The following is a 20,303-nucleotide window of genomic DNA, read 5'->3' as shown; positions in this document are numbered from 1 at the left end:
CAATGCGGTCCATACTTACCAAAACTCTCACTTCCACAATTCGACTGCAGCTTAACAATTAATTTAATAACATGGTCCCAAAATACCCAAATAAAACATATCTAATCAAAATAATTTCCTTTCGTTGAACTTTCTTTTCAAATTAAAGCTTTCGTCTACCCCTTCACCCACCCCTCCTTTCTTCCCCTTTTACTCCTACCCCTGAAAGAAGGTTTCAAAATGTACATTGGTGCTATAAATATAAACTCTACCTATGAAGCTTTACAGGAAGCTTCTTACTTCAAGTGTTTCCTTTCGTCTGGCAATCTGTTAGGTTTCTGAACCAAGGCCACATATTTAAGTTCCTCGGCTGCACACCAACGTGACCCCACAGAAACACCCACCGTCTCTGCTCTGTACTGAGGGTGGGGCACAGCAGACCCAACCCCAGGCCCTTACACCCACGGCTCAACGCCGGGGGCTGCTCAGTGCCGTCGACTTTTTATATACAAGAACAAAACCTTATGTGAACAGTCACTGTTGATTTTTGGTCTCTGTTGTGTGTAGGCAAACCTAATCCTACACCATCGTAATCTGAAAAATCACTTTGGTCTAGAAATGTTCATAACCTGACATAAGGGTGGATAATTTATAAAAACACTTCCATATGTTTAAAAGTCTTTTGGGCTTTATATATATGTATCACAAACTGGAGATTGGCAATTTGATATGTGCAATTAACATAGCACAAGCTTACAGGATAATCACTAAAATTTCCATTTAATTTGCATAATAAAATCTAGCTTGAGTAAAATGGTAATATAAAAAATATCTAATATGTATACAGGAAGTACACTTCATAATATCATTCTTATTCCCCATTTTCCTGAGCATCAGTTTTTTAAGTCTCTATTTCTAATCTTCTAAAATGAACTCTTCTGTATGGCTACATTTAAGAAAAGCCAGTAGGTGTATGGAGAAGGCAATGGCACCCCACTCCAGTGCTCTTGCCTGGACAATCCCATGGATGGAGGAGCCTGGTGGGCTGCAGTCCATGGGGTCGCTAAGAGTCGACACGACTGAGCGAGTTCACTTTCACTTTTCACTTTCATGCATTGGAGAAGGAAATGGCAACCCACTCCAGTGGTCTTGCCTGGAGAATCCCAGGGACAGGGGAGCCTGGTGGGCTGCCGTCTGTGGGGTCACACAGAGTCGGACACGGCTGAAGCGACTTAGCAGCAGCAGCAGCAGCAGTAGGTGTATAATCTGGGTAATGGGTACAGGAAAAGAGTAGGTCACTTAGGACTTCCCCTCAAGTTTCACATTTGAATGTAACCAGCCTATTTATGCTGAGGAAAACTTACCCCCTGGAGAATCTCTCTCAGCAAGATTCACTTTAAATGATGCCCAACAGGCATTTCTTTTTGGGTTCCTTATAGGGTTCCCTGAAAGCATGCTCCTCTAACTCACACTGAAGAACTGAAGTGACTTAGCACACACGCACACAAGCAAATTGACACACAGGAAATATTAAAAGCTAGTTTCTCTGAAAGTTAAATTAGAGCATGACTGTGCTCAATCACGCAGTCGTGTCTGACATTTGCAGGCCCCATAGGCTGCAGTCCACAAGGCTCCTCTGTCCATGGAACTTTTTAGGTAAGAATACCTAAAGAGCGGGTTGCCACTTCCTGCTCCAGGGGATCTTCCCTACCCAAGGATCAAACCCACATCTCTTGGGCCACCTGCACTGGCAGGGAGATTCTTTACCACTGACCCACCTGGGAAGCCATGTGGCATGACTGTTGACACAGAAAAAGAGTTGCAAAGGAGAGTAATAGGATCAAAATGGCAGATACCGCCTTTCATTCACGTTCCAAGGGCCAAGAAATGATACTTGATAGAATTCCAAAGCCTATAGCTGAAGCATAAGACAAGGAAAGTACACGCAAGTTAGCCAAAACTTACACAGAATTCCTGAAACAGGAAAGTCAAATGCAATTGTAGTGACATAGGAAAAGCCAAAATCCAGGAGAGCATGCTGGAACCTGTCGCATCAACTTCAAATTCAGAGATTATGGAGACAGAAAGCAAGAGAGGGCCCTGACTCAACAGTCCACTATCTCCAAACATCTTCCTTTTCCCTGGTTTAAGTGGTTCTCTTTCACTGACATTTAAAATTATTCCATTTATAAAGATTTGATCCATAACGCATTTTTCGGGTAGTACTTAGATCTGAATGCAGCAAGCATCTATAAGACTGTAGTACTCAAAATACTATTCTACTATGTCAATCAAAGAAAGAGAAAATACCTGAACCAATTAAGTAAATGACAATTTAATTTCTCAAATCCATTATAATTATACCCCTTTTAGGGTCTTTAATTTTTAAATGTTGTATTTTCATCCACCAAAACAGCTCGTATTTGAGACCTACTTAGTATTCATCTGTTCATAAAATGAATGTTAGCACACTTTTGTACTATTCATTTATTTGCCACTTTAAGTCCAAAATGACTGTGATGTTGTTAATACTAAGCTAATATTAGCCTAATTTGCTCATCAGTGTTATCCTGTTCCAAAAATGCCTTGGCATTGATCCATTAGCTGTATAAGAAAAATCTGCTTGATAAAATTACTCAAGTTTCTGTTTGTTCCTTTCTATCTGACATTTCTCATCTTCTGTGACACAACATCAAATTTACTCTGTATTTAATCCCTCTGAGTTTATGGGATTCAATGCACAACACTTTCTTAGAAGTGGTCTTACATAAGTGATTATGACAGGGGATCATAATCTGACATGAGGTCCTTGGGTGAGGGACTTAACAAATGAAGAAACAATGATAGATGTACTCTTGATCATTTACTTTGCATGGAACTCACTCTGTTATAGCTAAGTAATACCTCAATGAAGTCCAAATAAAATAACACAAACTATTGTAATTTAAAATTCTACTTCCCATAATCATTTAGACTACTATTAACACAATCAGAAATTCCAGTGGCTTGAATGACTGCTCCCCTATGAACCCATGGCTCCATTCAGCTTCCTGAAGCCAGAGGGGTCATTGGGGTAGGAATTTGACTATGCTACCACTGAAACTTGGGTGGTATCTTTCCAGATTCCACCAACAGATAGTTCCTTTAAACATTCAGCTCAGGAGCTTCAGGTGGTCACCTCTACTGGGAAGCCATATTTTTCTTTGGCCACACCACCACACAGCTTGCGAGATCTTAGTGTCCCAACCAGGGAGTGAATCCAGGTTCCTTGGCAGTGAAATCACTGAGTCCTAACCACTGGACCACTAGAGAATTCCCTAGGAAGCCATCCTTGACCCTCTCCTCAACTTATTTCAGTTCAAGTGCTCTGCACAGCATCCTGACCTTCTTCCTGTCATATTATCCATCATACATACCACCACTGTGGTTGCATGCACCCACTACCCCCAAAAAATCTGTGAGTTCCTGATGTACAGTGACCTTGCTTTGAATTATGTTTCTAACCCTAGCATTCATCATGATAACTTGGCACAACACTTCTTATCCCAGCACTTAACAAAATAATAGGAACTTAATACATGTTTGTGGAATATAGTCTTCCTTTCTTTCTTCTTTCCATAAATATTTATTGTGTACCCACTATGTGCCAGCCCTGGAGAAGGGAATGGCAACCCACTCCACTATTCTTGCCTGGAGAATCCCATGGCCTGGCAGGCTACAGTCCATGGGTTGCAAAGATTCAGACATAACTGAGCGACTAATACACACACACACATACACACACACACACACACACACACACACAATGTGCCAGACACCATTAGAGGAAATGGAGATATAGCAGAGAACAAAAAAGACCAACATCTGTTCTCCCATAAAGCTTGTATTCTAGTAGGAAGAGACAGACAAATAACAGCTAACAAGTCTTAAATATGTCCAGTCATTGAAGTGCCATGAAGAAAATTAAAGTAAGGGAAGGGGATCGAGAGGGATGATGTGAATAGACTTCTATTTTATATACAAATGGGCAAATGGCTCATTGAACAAGTTGGTCTTGTAAGTAGGAACAATCAGAAAACAAATCTATTCTTCTTTCATTGCTGTCCATCCATAGTTACTTGAAAGGGATAATTCGTTTTTATGCTCTTTGCTGAAATATAGGACACACTTCAGGACTTTTCTGGTCACTGAGATAATATAAAAACCTTTGGCTACTTCTGTCCCAAGAACAGTTTTACTGAATAAGTAAAATGCCCAGTCCCGTGTATGAGCCAAAATTTCATTTAAAATGAAAGGTTCTCAAGAAGCATGTTTCAGTCTGGTCTACTTCGGCTGACTTCTTCCCAATTGTCCCCCTTGGAATTCTTCCCTAAACCCCAACTCCTTCTTGCTCCTTGAGGGTTTAAGATGAGGGTGAGAAGACATGAGGAAGAAGAAAAGCAAATGTGGGAAAAGTGGACATGTACTCGGTTTGGCTTTCTCTGGGTTTGCCTGTGTCTGACCCTCTCTGACACTGAAGAATGTTCAAAATTTTCTTGCGGGGTTCTAATAGAAGCTGAGATCCCTTCTGGGAATATCCAGTGGTGTGTTATATGATACAGGGTGCCAATCTCTGCACTTAGATGTCCTGGCTCAGCTCATGGGAATACAGTCAATCCCTCTCCCATTCCTACATGAGGTGCTCTCAGGCAGACACTAAAATGGCTCTCTGTCATCTTTCTCTTCTACATGGCCCATATCTCATCTCCCAAAGCCGCATCTGGGCCTGATTACTCACTTATCTTTGTCCCACCACTGATGAATATGTAGTTAATTCCCTTCTTGCTGCTCTGCTGCTTTAGATAGATTACCAGAGCCTCATATCTGTAACTTAGTTTTGCAGATGAGACTTATAGCACACCTTTTTCAAAATCCTGTCTCTATTTTCAAACTGAATTTTGGCTTTGCTGCAGGATAGGAAGTGGACCCAAGTTCATTTGGTAACATTCCTATCTAACACACACTGGAAACCTGGTAGGACAAGGTTTCAATGACTATGAATGAAAGTCATAAAGAAGGGAAATATTATTTCATTTATACATTCTCTATGAAACCCGAGATTTAACTGCTACAATGCATGGAATATAAGGAATGAATGTTTGAGGTTCCTACTCCTTATATTTCACTTCATCTCATTTCCTCCCACAATCTAGAGACCAAGAGCACTTTCATTTAGGAATCAAAAATAAATGTGTTTAAGGGTCAAAGATGCTAAGTGTATGCCAGACAATGCCTGCATTGTACACCTTGTGTTCATTCTCACCATGCTCAAGAAAGCAAGGGAGAGCTGGGTTTGGAGAAGTGGCAAGGGGTGGTTATTTTCTGAGTTAGGCATTATACTCAAGAGGCCCCATCCATGTGCTGGCTAATGACCAATTAGGCAGCCTGGTGCAAAGGCAAGAGGGCAGGTGGAAATCGGGGAAACTGGCAGAATACCCCTGAGATTTAAGCTGTGGGACTAAAGGAGGACAAAGCAGAGAGAAATAGAGATGCTGAGAGTGTGTGTGTCTATCAGATAGAGAGGAAAAAGATGGAGGGAGAGAGAAGGGGAGAGAAAAAGAGAGGGAGGGAGAGAGCTGCCTTGGTTCCGGTAAGTGTCCTTGTTCCATATCCAGGCAGCTGCATCTTTATAATAAACTCCCATTTTCAGGCTATGTTTATTAGTCTCTGTCTATGATAACTATAAAAGGAATGGGGAACAGCATGGGTTCGGCTAAGCTAATTTATTCCCATCATCTTGCAGAACAGAGAATTTTCTAGAGGCATTCTCAATGGTAGAATTATGGATCTTCCTAGGCTTACCCTTTTTTAAAGTAGCCCAGCCTTTGAGGGGCAGGATGTGATCCAAACCCAGACTTCTCAACACATTCACATCTGTCTGTGAAATTACCAACTCTTCAGGCCCCAAGGCCAAACTAAGAAGTTGAACTGAGCCGTCAACTAGTCCCAAATCTCTTGACACTGTAAGACAGAATTTGGGAGACTATGGGGAGTTGAGTTCCTGCCTCACACTGATTGAGCAAACACCTAAATAGTTTGAGAAAGAAGAATGGAGCTGGAGGAATCAATCTTCCTGACTTCAGATTATACTACAAAATTACAGTCATCAAGACAGTGTGGTACTGGCACAAGAACAGAAATATAGACCAATGGAATAAAATAGAAAGCCCAGAAATAAACCCATGCACCTATGTGTACCTTATTTTTTATAAAGGAGGCATGAATAGACAATGGGGCAAAGACAGCCTCTTCAATAAATGGTGCTGGGAAAATTGGACAGCTACATGTAAAAGAATGAAATTAGAACACTTCCTAACACCATACACAAAGATAAACTCAAAATGGATTAAAGACCTAAATGTAAGACCAGAAACTATAAAACTCTAAGAGGAAAACATAGGCAGAATGCTCAATGACATAAATCAAAGCAAGATCCTCTATGACCCACCTCCTAGAGTAATGTAAATAAAAACAAAAGTAAACAAGTGGGGCCTGATTAAACTTAAAAGCTTTTGCACAGCAAAGGAAACTATAATCAAGGTGAAAAGACAACCCTCAGAGTGGGAGAAAATAATAGCAAATGAAACAACTGACAAAGGATTAATTTCCAAAATACACAAGCAGCTCACACAACTCAATACCAGAAAAATAAACACTGCAGTCAAAAAGTGGGAAAAAGACCTAAACAGACATTTCTCCAAAGAAAACATACAGATGGCTAACAAACACATGAAAAGATGCTCAACATCACTCATTACTAGAGAAATGCAAATCAAAACCACAATGAGATATCACCTCACATCAGTCAGAATGGCCATCATCAAAAAGTCTACAAACAATAAATGCTGGAGAGGGTGTGGAGAAAAAGGAATGCTCTTGCACTGTTGGTGGGAATGTAAATTGATACAGACACTATGGAAGACAGTATGGAAATTCCTTAAAAAACTATTAATAAAACCACCATATGACCCAGCAACCCCACTCCTAGGCATATACCCAAGGAAACCAAGGTGGAAAAAGACACATGTATCCCATTGTTCATTGTAGCACTATTTACAATAGCTAGAATATGGAGGCAACCTAGATGCCCATCAACAGATGAATGGATAAAGAAGTTGTGGTACATATACACAATGGAATATTACTCAGCCATAAAAAGGAATGCATTTGAATCAGTTCTGATGAGGTCGATGAACCTGGAAACTATTATACAGAGTGAAGTGAGTCAGAAAGAGAAAGATAAATATTGTATTCTAACACACATATACAGAATCTAGAAAAATGATTCTGAAGAATTTATTTACAGAGCAGGAATGGAGAAACAGACATAGAGAATAGATTTATGGACATGGGGAGAGGGGAGGAGAGGGTGAGATGTATGGAAAGAGTAACATGGAAACTTACATTACCATATGCAAAATAGATAGTCAACAGGAAACGCTATATGGCTCAGGAAACTCAAACAGGGCTCTGTATCAACCTAGAGGGGTGGGATGGGGAGGGAGATGGAAGAGAGGTTCAAAAGGGAGGGGACATATGTATTTCTATGGCTGATTCATGCTGAGGTTTGACAGAAAACAGAAAAAATTCTGTAAAGCAATTATCCTTCAATAAAAAAATAAATTAAAAATAAAATAGGAAAAAAAAGACCCAGCACAGCCAATAAATAAATAAATAAAATTATCTTTTAAAGAAAGAAAGGGGGAAAAAAACACCTAAATAGCCATGGAGTAATCCATCCACAACAATTCAAACAGGAAGTACTTATGCAACGAATCCTCCTTTAGTAACTTGGTTGTACAAATGTTATAGGAAATAATAGCATGTTTAAATTACTTACAACTCTGTCACCTTAAGTACAAAAGATATGAAATCAAAGAAATGGGTTCAAACTCTCACTCTTTCACTCCCTGGCTCGGTGACTTTGAGTAAGTCATTTAATATCTAGGAGTTCCTCTGCACTTGTAAAATAGCAATAATAATACCTACTTCACAGGGTGATGATGAAGTTTAGAGGAGACATCTAGCAAGGTATCACAACAGCAGTAAGAATTTCTTGAGCATTTGCTATGCACCAGGCACTGAGTTAAGCACTTTATTTGCTTTATTTACCCAGTAACCTTATGAAGTGCTCCCACCTTACAGGTAAGGTCACTGAGGCAAACAGGGGCTAAGCCACATGCCTAAGTAACTAACACAACTAAGAGGAGCCCTGAGAAAATGCTCCTCCCTCTACTTTTTCATGTTTCACTAGGAGGAAGATTTGGGCTTAGAAAAATTAGTGGTTACTACTTACTAGGGGTTCACTGGTTCCAAGTCGACGATATGTTGAATTACACAGTTTTTTCACTTCTTCAGGACCCTCTATATCATAATCTTTGGGATAAGTTTCTCTGTCACGGTGCCTTAAGAAGAAAATTAGAATCTGTTAAAGGACAAAGCTTATTTATCATGTATTGCATTTAAATATTTTAAAAATAATGCAATGAAAGCTTACTACATTTCTGATATTGTTCTAATGATAAATTTACTGGATTTGGGACATATATTGCCCATCTCTTTTCAGGTAATACTGAGGCTACTCCCTAAAAACAATTTAGCATGTGTGATAAAACTAATGATATAAAACAATACTTTTCCAACACAGTGATTATTTAGTGACTCCAGTGAAGTGAATCTTATTTAATAATGTAAATTAGTTACTGAAAGTAAGAATTAAAACAAGACATGGTAATATCTTAGAAAGGCAACTTACCACTTTAGAAATTGTTCTACCATGAGTTTTAATTACAATTCTTTTCAAAACAAGAGATAGTAAAATATTTACTCATACGGATTTATAACTTGTGGTCCCTGCTTCTAAAGAGGGTGTAAAGGAAGTTAACGGTTAAACATAACAGTTCTTAAAACATGTAGATGAAAGAGGAAACGTATTCTGAACATTTTGACTAAAACAGTGGTTGAAAATAATAATAAAGGAAATGTCTGGGGATAAGGAAGGAAAGAGGAGGTGAAGTGGCCCACAACAGAAGGAGCTATTTTCACAAAGCTTTCTCAGGTGAGATAAAGGAAACTGAACCCAAACACCCATCAAAAGAGGTTTGCTTTTTTATCAAGAGATATGGAACTAGGACTATGTGAGGGACATGGAGGTACCCTGGAACTTATTATCCATCCATCCACCTATCTGCTCATTCATTCAGGAAATATTTTAAATACCTATTACATGCCAGGCATTCTGTTAGGTGCAGGAGATACAAATGGGGAGAAAGTGTGGTGTAATTCCTGCCTTCGGTTGCTCATAGTCTGGAAAGGGGTGGGCAATTAAACAAGAAAAATCTACAGTGTCGTTAAGTGTGGGCACAGGACTGTAGAAGCAGAACAGTATTGACTAACCTGGGTGGGGCACCCAGCCTAGGACCTGACCACCCCACCTCACCCCACTGCATTGGCGCTGGGGCCCTGCACTGCGTTCAGCTTATACCCTTACGGCCCCACCACTACTCATGGAAGCAGAGCTCTGCATAGAACACAGCAGAGAGGGAGCCCAGGGCAGGTTAGCAGAGCTCCAGCATGAGCCCTCAGCCCTCCTCACATCTGAGCATTAATTGCAAAACACTAAGAGCATTTTGGTACCAATACCATTTTTTGAGAGCCTGAGAGAAACCTCTCACTGAAGTTCTTTAGGGGAATATTGGACATTAAGAATCAGGAGTTGGGGACTTCCCTGGTGGTCCAGTGGTTAAGAATCTGCCTGCCGATACAGAGGACATGGGTTCGATCCCAGGTCTAGGAACTAGGATCCCACATGCTGCAGGGCAGCTGAGCCTGTGCACCACAGCTACTGAAGCCCGGCACTCTAGAGCTCATGCTCCACAAGAGAAGCCGTGATGAGAAGCTTGTGAGCCACAGCTGAAGAGTAGTCTTGGCTCACTGCAACTAGCGAAAGCCAGTGCACAGCAGTGAAGATCCAGCACAGACAAAAATATATAAATTAATTAAAAAAAAAACCCCACAAAACAGGAATGGTAGAGTGAATGGGGTCATGGGCTTGAGTCATTGCTCAGCAAAGTGCTAGCTGTGTGACCTTGGGAAAGTCACTTAACTTTTCTGTGCCCTTATTTTCATATGTGTAAAATGAGGACAGAAATTATACCAGTACATTTTAAGATTTTTAGAAGAGTTAAAAGGAAAAAAAAATTAAAGGTGGAAGGTCCTGCAAATAATATAAAGAACCCATATAAACCTACATATAGTGAATACTAATCTGGCTTCAAAAAATTCTGAGGTAAAAAATTTGTAACTTAATTTTTGCATTATTATACTTAATTTCTTTTCCAAGTGCTCATAATTTCAGGTGAAAAAAACCTAATCTCGGTCAATTCTGGTTCTCTTCCAACTCTAAAGAGTTTGTGTGGTACCACAATGCCAAGAACCCATCTTTATTGGCATCATATCTCCTTGTTGGAACCCGTGGAAACATCCTCATTCTCCAATGTTCTTCCATTACAGATCTATGCAGAGCTCTGGTCCTGCCACACAGCCTACACTGACTGGCACTTTGCCAGAAGGGTGCCACTATCCGAACCACCAAAAACCTTTTTGTGTCCCTCTCCAACCAGGGTTCCTAGAAACCCAGATGCCATCCCTGAATTGTTTGCCTGGCCCCACCACACTGGGCTTGGGAGACGCATCGGAGCCCCACACACCAACAGCTCTGGAAACATTACCCTGGGAATAAACGATTAGGCAGTGATAGGTGCCATCTACTCTAGGATTTCCAAAGTCTTAATCCAAGTTTGGGATCCCAGACAAATCCACATATTCTCAACTTCTCTGGCCTCTTTCATCTTCAGTGCATGAACTCTTCATCTACTAAGGGACAGAATACCCCAGCTCTTCATCTATTCTTCCAAATCTGCAGTGCCATCCCAAGACCTAAGGTTTTGAACCTCAAAGCCAAGAATTTGGCTCTTTTGTTGCCTGTTGGGTCATTCTTCCCTGAGGCAATAAAACCAGGATACCTTCCTAGGAACACAGGAATGAAAGGCCAAAACACCAAGTAATGTTTCAATGTATTATCTCCAGGGCCCATCTCTTTCTTAGGCACTATAGGATCCCTGGGATGGGAAGATCCTCTGGAGTAGGGAATGGCCACCCACCCCAGTGTTCTTCTCTGGAAAACCCCATGGAAAGAGAAGCCTGGCGGGCTACAGTCCTTGGGGCCACAGAGAGTTGGACATTAATGGGTGACTGAGCACACACACACACATAGGCCCAGCGTCGAGGGCCTGTGAAACTTTTAGGGGCTAAGAAAAGTGTTTTAATCACTTTTAAATCAGTAAAAAAGAATGTAACCAAGCACGAACAATATACATCTTTATACCAAAGCAATCATAAACTATCATTTAAAACGTTTTTTTAATGGAGGACGGGACCCATGAAGGCAAAGATAGTGTCCATGAAAGTCAGAATGCAGCCTTGATTATCCCGCCATGTATTTTAAGTTGTATTATAACTAGATTATTACCAAAAATACAGACACGTTCCTTTTCTTACCACAATCTCAGACAACAATCAAAAGCCCAGCATTAAAACATCAATCTATAATGAAACTTTGGAGGACTAAGATAATGCAATTGGCATTCCATAAAGTCTGCTGGCTGCCCACAAATGATGTGCCCAGAGCCAGCAGGTTCTGAGAAACACACAGCTGAAGACCTGCCCCTATTTCCTAGATGCTGCCAACCCAGCAAAAATAAATATATGTGTTCAAAAATGTAAAATATAAAATATGCAAAATGTAAAATTAACAGTAAAAATATACTTATTATAATACTAAATGTATACTTAGGGGCTTATTTGCCAGATATAACAGTAAAAATGATTAGGGTATTATAAAGGATATGGGAGGCCTAATTATTCCCTGATTTTATCATGTCAGTTGAACATTGACTTGTGCCTCAGTTTCCCCAAGATGAACTGGGAATCATACACTAAGGACACAAATCAACTGAATGAGAGTCTCAAGTGAAAAGTGACATAAAAATGCAAATGTTATTATGGGTAATAATATTATATCTATCTATAACATGCTTCATTGGGGATTTTTAAATACTTTGTCAATATCAATTAAGCTTTATAGCATCTTTGTAATACATATATACACATAATCAAAGTATTATATACATAGACATATATGTCTATACATATACATATACTTCATATTGCCTTATTTTGCCTGCTACCTGAATTTATTTATGGTTGTCATGACTTCTCATTTACTGCAATAAAAATTCTTTATAAGAAAATAATGAATATAATGAAATAAAATTTACAATGTCTGTAGAACAGTAACTTTCAAACTTTTTGATCATAGTCCCCACCTATACCATTACAACCTACCCTGAGACATTTTCAGTTGTTGCATCTGGGTGGAGTGGTTTGCTATTGGCATTTAGTGGAAAGAGGCTAGCAATGCTCCACTAAATATCCTATGGTGCACAGGACAGTCCCCACAATAAAGTACTATCTGATTCAAAGTGTCAAAAGTACCAAGGTTGAGAAAGAGCTAGAGGATGACTGTATACCAGATTCTTAGATCAGTCAGTTCAGTCACTCAGTCATGTCCGACTCTTTGCGACCCCATGAACTGCAGCACACCAGGTCTCCCTGTCTATCGCCAACTTCCAGAGTTTACTCAAACTCATGTCCATTTAGTTGGTGATGCCATCCAGCCATTTCATCCTCTGTCATCCCCTTCTCCTCTTGCCTTCAATCCCAGCATCAGGGTCTTTTCCAATGAGTCAGTTCTTCGCATCAGGTGGCCAAAGTATTGGAGTTTCAGCTTCAGCAATAGTCCTTCCAATGAATATTCAGGACTGATTTCCATTAAGATGGACTGGTTAGGTCTTCTTGCAGTCCAAGGGACTCTCGAGAGTCTTCTCCAACACCACAATTCAAAAGCATCAGTTCTTCAGCACACAGCCTTCAGTCCAACTCTCACATCCATACATGACTACTGGAAAAACCATAGCTTTGACTAGACAGAACTTTGTGGGCAAAGTAATGTCTCTGCTTTTTAATATGCTGTCTAGGTTGGTCATAGCTTTTCTTCCAAGGAGCAAGCGCCTTTTAATTTCATGGCTGCAATCACCATCTGCAGTGATTTTGGAGCCCCCCAAAAATAAAGTCTGTCACTTTTTCCACTGTTTCCAAAAGTTTCCACTGTTTCCCCATCTATTTGCCATGAAGTCATGGGACCAGATGCCATGATCTTAGTTTTCTGAATGTTGAGTTCTAAGTCAACTTTTTCACTCTCCTCTTTCACTTTCGTCAAGAGGCTCTTTAGTTCTTCTTCACTTTCTGCCATAAGGTCAGTGGTCCCCAAACCTCAGATTTCACGGAGCAGCAAAACTTTACCCCCAAATTTGTAAGACCAACATAAAATTGCGAACACTTTCTCTTAACAGGAACATTAAAAATAAAATAACTATCCATCACCTTTAATAAGAAGACTTCCAACACCAAAGATAAGTAAAATCAATCTTAAAATCCTTTAAATTGAATAAATTTAGCTATGTGAAAAACTTGCTACACTGTCTTTATAGTTTGCACATCACCTTGGATTAGTATAAAGGTCATTATTGACCAGCCCTGGTCTAGTCTACAGACTGGATCTGCAGATGTTCGTTTTTCTCCAGACAGGAGTTTGACAGCAGGAGTCAGTTCAAGGCTAAAGCAGCTTGATACAGGTATTCTGTGTTGTTCACTGAAGGAAGAGCTGAGTTTTTGATGTCAGGTGTGTAGATACAGACTGACATTCTTGCTGGAAGGGGCGCTTCTAGGACCTCCTGACCTCCTGCTAGCAGGGCCAGAATCTTCTTTGTCAATCAGCCTTGCTTCTGCTCTGTCAAGCCCAGAGCTAAGCTGTGGCTATTTTTTTATATGAGAAATCTTTATGTAAGACATCCTTAATTACAAGAAAGGAAATTTGTTTTCTCTACCCTATTGTGGGAAAAACAGTATGAATATGAACAGAATTACAAATGAGCAAAGGGCTGATAAGACAGGATCAGAGCTGCCAACTGTATAAAAAGGAACTTGGAGTGATGACCCTGATGTCAAAAATGCCACTTGGGCTGATTCAGAAAGGATTAAGGTCAATTGAATCTAGTAAGGCAAAGAAAGTACAAGTAGGTTCCATTGTAGAAAATACTCTACTACCAATCCTACAATTACCTGAATGCTCTAGATCCTGTATTTCCTGTCTCCTCCAGTCTAACATAGTCCCAAGTAAAATTTCGTGAAAAACACTTTCTGGATTTGTTTCTGGGGTCATTTGGAAGCTTGGGTTTCCTACCTAAGTGCTGGATGATTTCACTTCTAATCAAATCTGCAAGCCCCTCTTGACTAAACACATATAAATTCCCAACTGAGTTACAGGACTAAACAAACTCAACTCCAGAACATACTTGGGCAAGGATCTGAAGATCCTCTCAGGCTGCCCTAAGCCACAGTGGTCCAGCTCTCAGAAAAGAACAAGGTTGGGTTAGATCACAGGATTCTTCTTGCAGGAAAGGAGACCAAGTTACTCCCTAAGGTTTTTTCTGTGGTCTCAAGATTAAGTGAGGGAAGCACAGTGGGGGTGTGCAAAGAGACCATTATCTTTATCACTTCTCCACCTTTCACGTTTTAAAATAATTGTCCATTAATGAATCTTCCTTTTCATTAGACTAAGAACATCTTAGACGCAGGGATCATTTTTTTTCCACTCATTTTTGTGATCTCAGTGCCTAAAGACTTACACATTGTAAATGCTCATTAAATCTTAAATGATTGATTGAATTTCTTACATTTTGTTACTGTCACCTTAATATAAATGCTGAAAGCAAAGGCTTTCAAACATGTCCATAAAAATAAAGAGCATCCCAGCTCACTCAACAAAAATGCACATAAAAAGGATTATGCATATAGAGATGCTAGTTCTTTTCAAAAAAAAAACTTGTCTCCAGAGGAATTATAAATCTGCATGCCAAACGGGAAAAGTCTCAGCATACATTGCAGAGGGGGTGTGAACCTGAGCAATATCTGACAATGAAAATCCAAGCTGAATTCTGGTTTCTGGTTCCTTGAGAGAAACACATTTTCTTCATGAATTTCAAAGATGTTAAAAATGTTGACTCTGGATGGGAGAATACATTAATTTCAAATTTTAGAACTATTAATGTAGTTCACAACTACTCTGTCAGCTATTGTATTTCTGATGTAAATCTGAGCCAAATGAGAAAGATACCTTTTCTATTAGCTTTTATAATTAACTGCTATCTAGGACTTTACAAGAAAATTACCCCAGGGACTCAGCTATATTTCCTGGCACATTAGAAGCATTAAAACTAGTAGGATCACAGACTACAAAGAAATACTTGACAATCCTCTTTAAAGATTTCACAGGCAAATGATTTATATGCCAAGGTAGTGCTATTTGGTGACACATTTATCAAACTGAAGAATGAAGACTTTTAGACATATTTGCAAGAGTCATAAAGAAAATTTTATGTCCTTGGGAGAAATGGTGACATTTCAGACTCATGAAGAGGGACTTTGTTTTTCAATGTGTCTCAGGCTCTGTGTGATTCATGTATTTATAACTATGAAACCACAGAATTTGAAACCTAAAAACTGCACTCAAAAGAAAAATATTTGATGGAGACAGATAAATGAGGTCATTTTCCTCACTCAGCATATATTGAATGACATGTAAATAAGACCCATCATCATTGTGAAATTTTTTATAAGAAATTTTAGAAACAGGAAGCCCCATGGAGAATATAGGAAGTAAACAAAAGGAATACAGCATGGGAGACTGTCTATCTTAACAGTTGAAATGTTAAATGTTGTCAGTATAATTAACTGCCAAACATATTGTTGTAGCCACACAACAATTTGTTGTGCCAGTTTGTTCTGGGAAACAAACTCACTCAGAAGGCAATGCAGATAATGGAGTGAAGTTTATTACACCAGTGGGCCCAAGGCAGAGTCTCCTCTTAGCCAAGGATCCCGACCAGTTTTTGTGAAAACCTTATATACCCTAAGTGTACATGCTCAAACTCACCTTCCCAAATTCTCTGAAACTAGTCTGAACAAAGGAAAAGAAAGATACAATCAAAGTTAACCTGGGATTCAAATGCCTTAAGCCTAGGTAGTTAACAGTGGACAATTATCAATAGGCCTGTGGTCATACCCCAATAAGCATAATAAAATTTATTATTCTATTCAGTTACACAGATACTTAGGGTATTCTTTTAGGCAACGGACAGTCTAGGTACGAGCCCTGGGGCTCTTCCATCCAGGGGGTCTGGTTTTCCAGTTGTTATGTCGTTTCCATAGATACTGAGCATATAGCTCAAAGTCCACAGTCCAGCCCAAGATGGAGTCCTGCTTTCAAGAAGGAGCCTGTTCTGTTTCCTCCTTCAATATGACTTTGAAAAGAGATGGAGGAACATGGATTAATTGGAGTGACACTACAATTGATTATCCCACCTGGGACGCTGTTAGAGGGAAATCAGGTCCTAAGTACACTGACAGGGGTGAAAAGGATTGGGACATTTTATTAACCGATGTTTTTTGACGACTGGATCTCAATTATCTTCAGATTCGAGGATACTTCTTATGGTTCCTTTGATCTCCCCTCCAGAAACAGCTTATGTTGGCTGGCCAAAGACACTTAAGGTGGTGGAATAGTAAGACTAAAAAGAGATCGAGTCTTTAAGGTGTATTATAAGTTGGTAATTACTGTTATCTAAAAAAATTACTGTTATCCAAAAAAAAACTGTTATCCAAAATTACTGTTATCCAAAAAAATTATACTGTCATGAATGGCATGAAGACTAGTTTGGCCCCTGCAAACTAGAAACAAATGCCTGATTACCTGCATAAACTCCTATCCCTACAGTCTTAATATTACTGGCTTAGATAATTTGAATTAATTGCTGTAGAGTAGCATAAAATGGAGCTTCCCAGATGACGCTGTTGGTAAAGAATCTGCCTGCCAAGGCAGGAGACACAAGAGACACGGCTCGGTATCTGGGTTGGGAAGAGCCTGTGGAGGCAGGCATAATGACCCACTCCAGTATTCTTGCCTGGAGAATCCCTTGGACAGAGGAGACTGGTGGGCTACAGTCCATAAGGCCACAGAGTCTGACATGACTGAAGTGACTGAGCATGAACATGCAACATGAAATTATTATATTATGTGAGCTTAAGGACCATGTTAATGCACACTTCTATGAATCCATGAGCAAAGTATATTGAGTAGATAATACAAGGATCTTTAGTTTCAAAGCAATTCATTCTATTCACATTGAAACAAATGAAAAAGCCTTTCTTCATAAATAGTATCTGTAGCTAAAACAGTCTTTCTTTATGAACATAGCTATACAAATGAACACTTTTTCCATTTCTTCCTAAAAATCATTCAAAAGCAGCAAAGGAAATGGAAAAATTAAAACTAATTTATGGCGAAGTTATAATCCCTAGATTACATCATGTATAAGGGCTACTTTAAGCAGCCAAGATCCAGTCGAAGACAAGTGGAAGAAGCAGAGACTGAGCCAATAATCTCAGTAGAGAGATTGCCAAGAAGTAGAAACTCTCAGAGCACCAGCCAGACTACATTCCCATAGTTTTGCAGATAAATTTTCACTGAAAACAATGGAAAATGTTAGATCAATATATATATACACATATGTGTGTATGGGCGTGTGTGTGTATTTTAAATTCCAGCACATTGAAAGTATGTGAGAGATGATAATCCAGTGGGGAATTTAAAGGCCAATTTTTGGATGAAAGCTGTAACAAAAGGGATAAATAGAATTTTAAAACACCAAACCCGCTGATGCCCTTGGGACATTTGTTAATAGGCACAGGGGCAATGGCTTCAGGCTGGAGGTACTAAAGTCTAGGCCTGGAGCCCACCTAGGATGGGAGTTTTACAAGGAAGTCTTCCATATGTGGTAGATATTATGCCTGCCAATACAATTTCTCCTTTTTACTGGAAATATAGGCGATTAAAATTCCCAGCTCCTTTGCAGTTAGTGAGGTTCATTTGACAAACTCTGGCTAATAAAATAAAAATGAGCAGAAATGATACATGTCATTTCTCCCGTAGAATTCTCAAATCTTTTTTTCCCTGCCAAAGCAAAAGACTTTCTAGATGATGGAGCCTCAATCAGCCTTAATCCCAGAGGATCTCTGTGGAGGAATGCCGAAACTTCACCAGAAACCTAAAGAAATCTTTGTGTAGTAGGAAATACACCTTTATGTGTTAAACCACTGAGATTGTAGGAGCTGTTTGTTATCACCGGAATGCAGAAGTAGGAAGTCAAGAAATACCTGGAGTAACAGGCAAATTTGGACTTGGAGTACAGAATGAAGCAAGGCAAAGGCTAACATGGATTTGCCAAGAGAATGCACTGGTCATAGTAAACACACTCTTCCAACAACACAGGAGAGGACTACACATGGACATCACCAGATGGTCAATACTGAAATCAGATTGATTATATTCTTTGCAGCCAAAAATGGAGAAGCTCTATACAGTCAGCAGAAACAAGACTGGGAGCTGACTGTGGCTCAGATCGTGAACTCCTTATTATCAAGTTCAGACTTAAATTGAAGAAAGTAGGGAAAACCACTAGACCATTCAGGTATGACCTAAATCAAATCCCTTATGATTATACAGTGGAAGTGACAAATAGATTAAGGGATTAGACCTGATAGAGTGCCTAAAGAACTATGGACGGAGGTTCCTGACATTGTACAGGAGGCAGAGATCAAGATCATCCCCAAGAAAAAGAAATGAAAAAAGGTAAAATAGCTGTCTGAGGAGGCCTTACAAATAGCTGTGAAAAGAAGAGAAGCTAAAGGCAAAGGAGAAAAAGAAAGATATATTCATTTGAATGCAGAGCTCCAAAGAATAGCAAGGAGAGATAAGAAAGCCTTCCTCAGTAGTCACTGCAAAGAAATGGAAAAAATAGAATGGGAAAGACTAGAGATCTCTTTCAGAAAATTAGAGATACCATGGAAACATTTCATGCAAAGATGGACTCAATAAAGGACAGAAATGGTATGGACCTAATAGAAGCAGAAGATATGAAGAAGAGCTGGCAAGAATACACAGAAGAACTATACAAAAAAGATCTTCATGACCCAGATAACCATGAAGGTGTGGTCACTCATCTAGACCCTCACATCCTGGAATTCGAAGCCAAGTGGGCCTGAGGATGCATCACTACAAACAAAGCTAGTGGAGGTGATGGAATTCCAGTTGAACTGTTTCAAATCCTGAAAGATAATAGGTTAAAGTGTTGCACTCAATATGCCAGCAACTTTGGAAAACTCAGCAGTGGCCACAGGACTGGAAAAGGTCAGTTTTCATCCCAATCCCAAAAAAAGGCGATGCCAAAGAATGTTCAAACTACCGCACGTTGCACTCATCTCACATTCTAGCAAAGTAATGCTCAAAATTCTACATGAATCGTAAACTTCCAGATGTTCAAGCTGGGTTTAGAAAAGGCAGAAGAACCTGAGATCAAATTGCCAACATCCACTGGATCACTGAAACAGCAAGAGAGTCCCAGAAAAGCATCTACTTCTGCTTTATTGACTATGCCAAAGCCTTTGACTGTGTGGATCACAACACTGTGGAAAATTCTCCAAGAGATGGGAATACCAGACCACCTGACCTGCTTCCTGAGAAATCTGTATGCAGATCAAGAAACAACAGTTAGAACTGGACATGGAACAACAGACTGGTTCCAAATTGGGAAAGGAGTATGTCAGTGCTGTATATTGTCACCCTGCTTATTTAACTTATATGCAGAGTACATCATGTGAAATGCTGGGCTGGATGAAGCACAAGCTGGAATCAAGATTGCCAGGAGAAATATCAATAACCTCAGATACACAATGATATCACTCTTAAGGCAGAAAGTAAAAAGGAACTAAAGAGCCTCTTGATGAAAGTGAAAGAGGAGAGTGAAAATGTTGATTGAAAACTCAACATTCAGAAAACTAAGTCCTGTCACTTCATGGCAAATAGATGGGGAAACAATGAAAACAGTGACAGACTTTTATTTTGGGGGGCTCCAAAATCACTGCAGATGGTGACTGCAGCCATGAAATTAAAAGACACTTGCTCCTTGGAAGAAAAGCTATGACCAACATAGACAGCATATTCAAAAGCAGAGACATTACTTTGCCTCCAACGGTCTGTCTGGTCAAGG

The 20,303-nt window shown here is 39.6% G+C and overlaps 1 protein-coding gene across 1 annotated transcript in view; it reads right to left on the bottom strand.

The window, feature by feature from the left end:
• The window catches only part of CFAP95 (cilia and flagella associated protein 95), an 86,484-nt gene that overhangs the window by 53,238 nt on the left and 12,943 nt on the right, over positions 1-20,303 (bottom strand). The window contains exon 2 of the mRNA XM_061132187.1: positions 8,315-8,423. Coding sequence (XP_060988170.1) covers positions 8,315-8,423 — 109 coding nt within the window. The remainder of the gene's footprint in view (positions 1-8,314; positions 8,424-20,303) is intronic.

Source organism: Dama dama, chromosome 29 (genome assembly GCF_033118175.1).
Source record: "Dama dama isolate Ldn47 chromosome 29, ASM3311817v1, whole genome shotgun sequence".
NCBI lineage: Eukaryota > Metazoa > Chordata > Mammalia > Artiodactyla > Cervidae > Dama > Dama dama.
The sequence above is the reverse complement of the archived record's forward strand: the minus strand, read 5'-3'. Positions and strand labels throughout refer to the sequence as shown.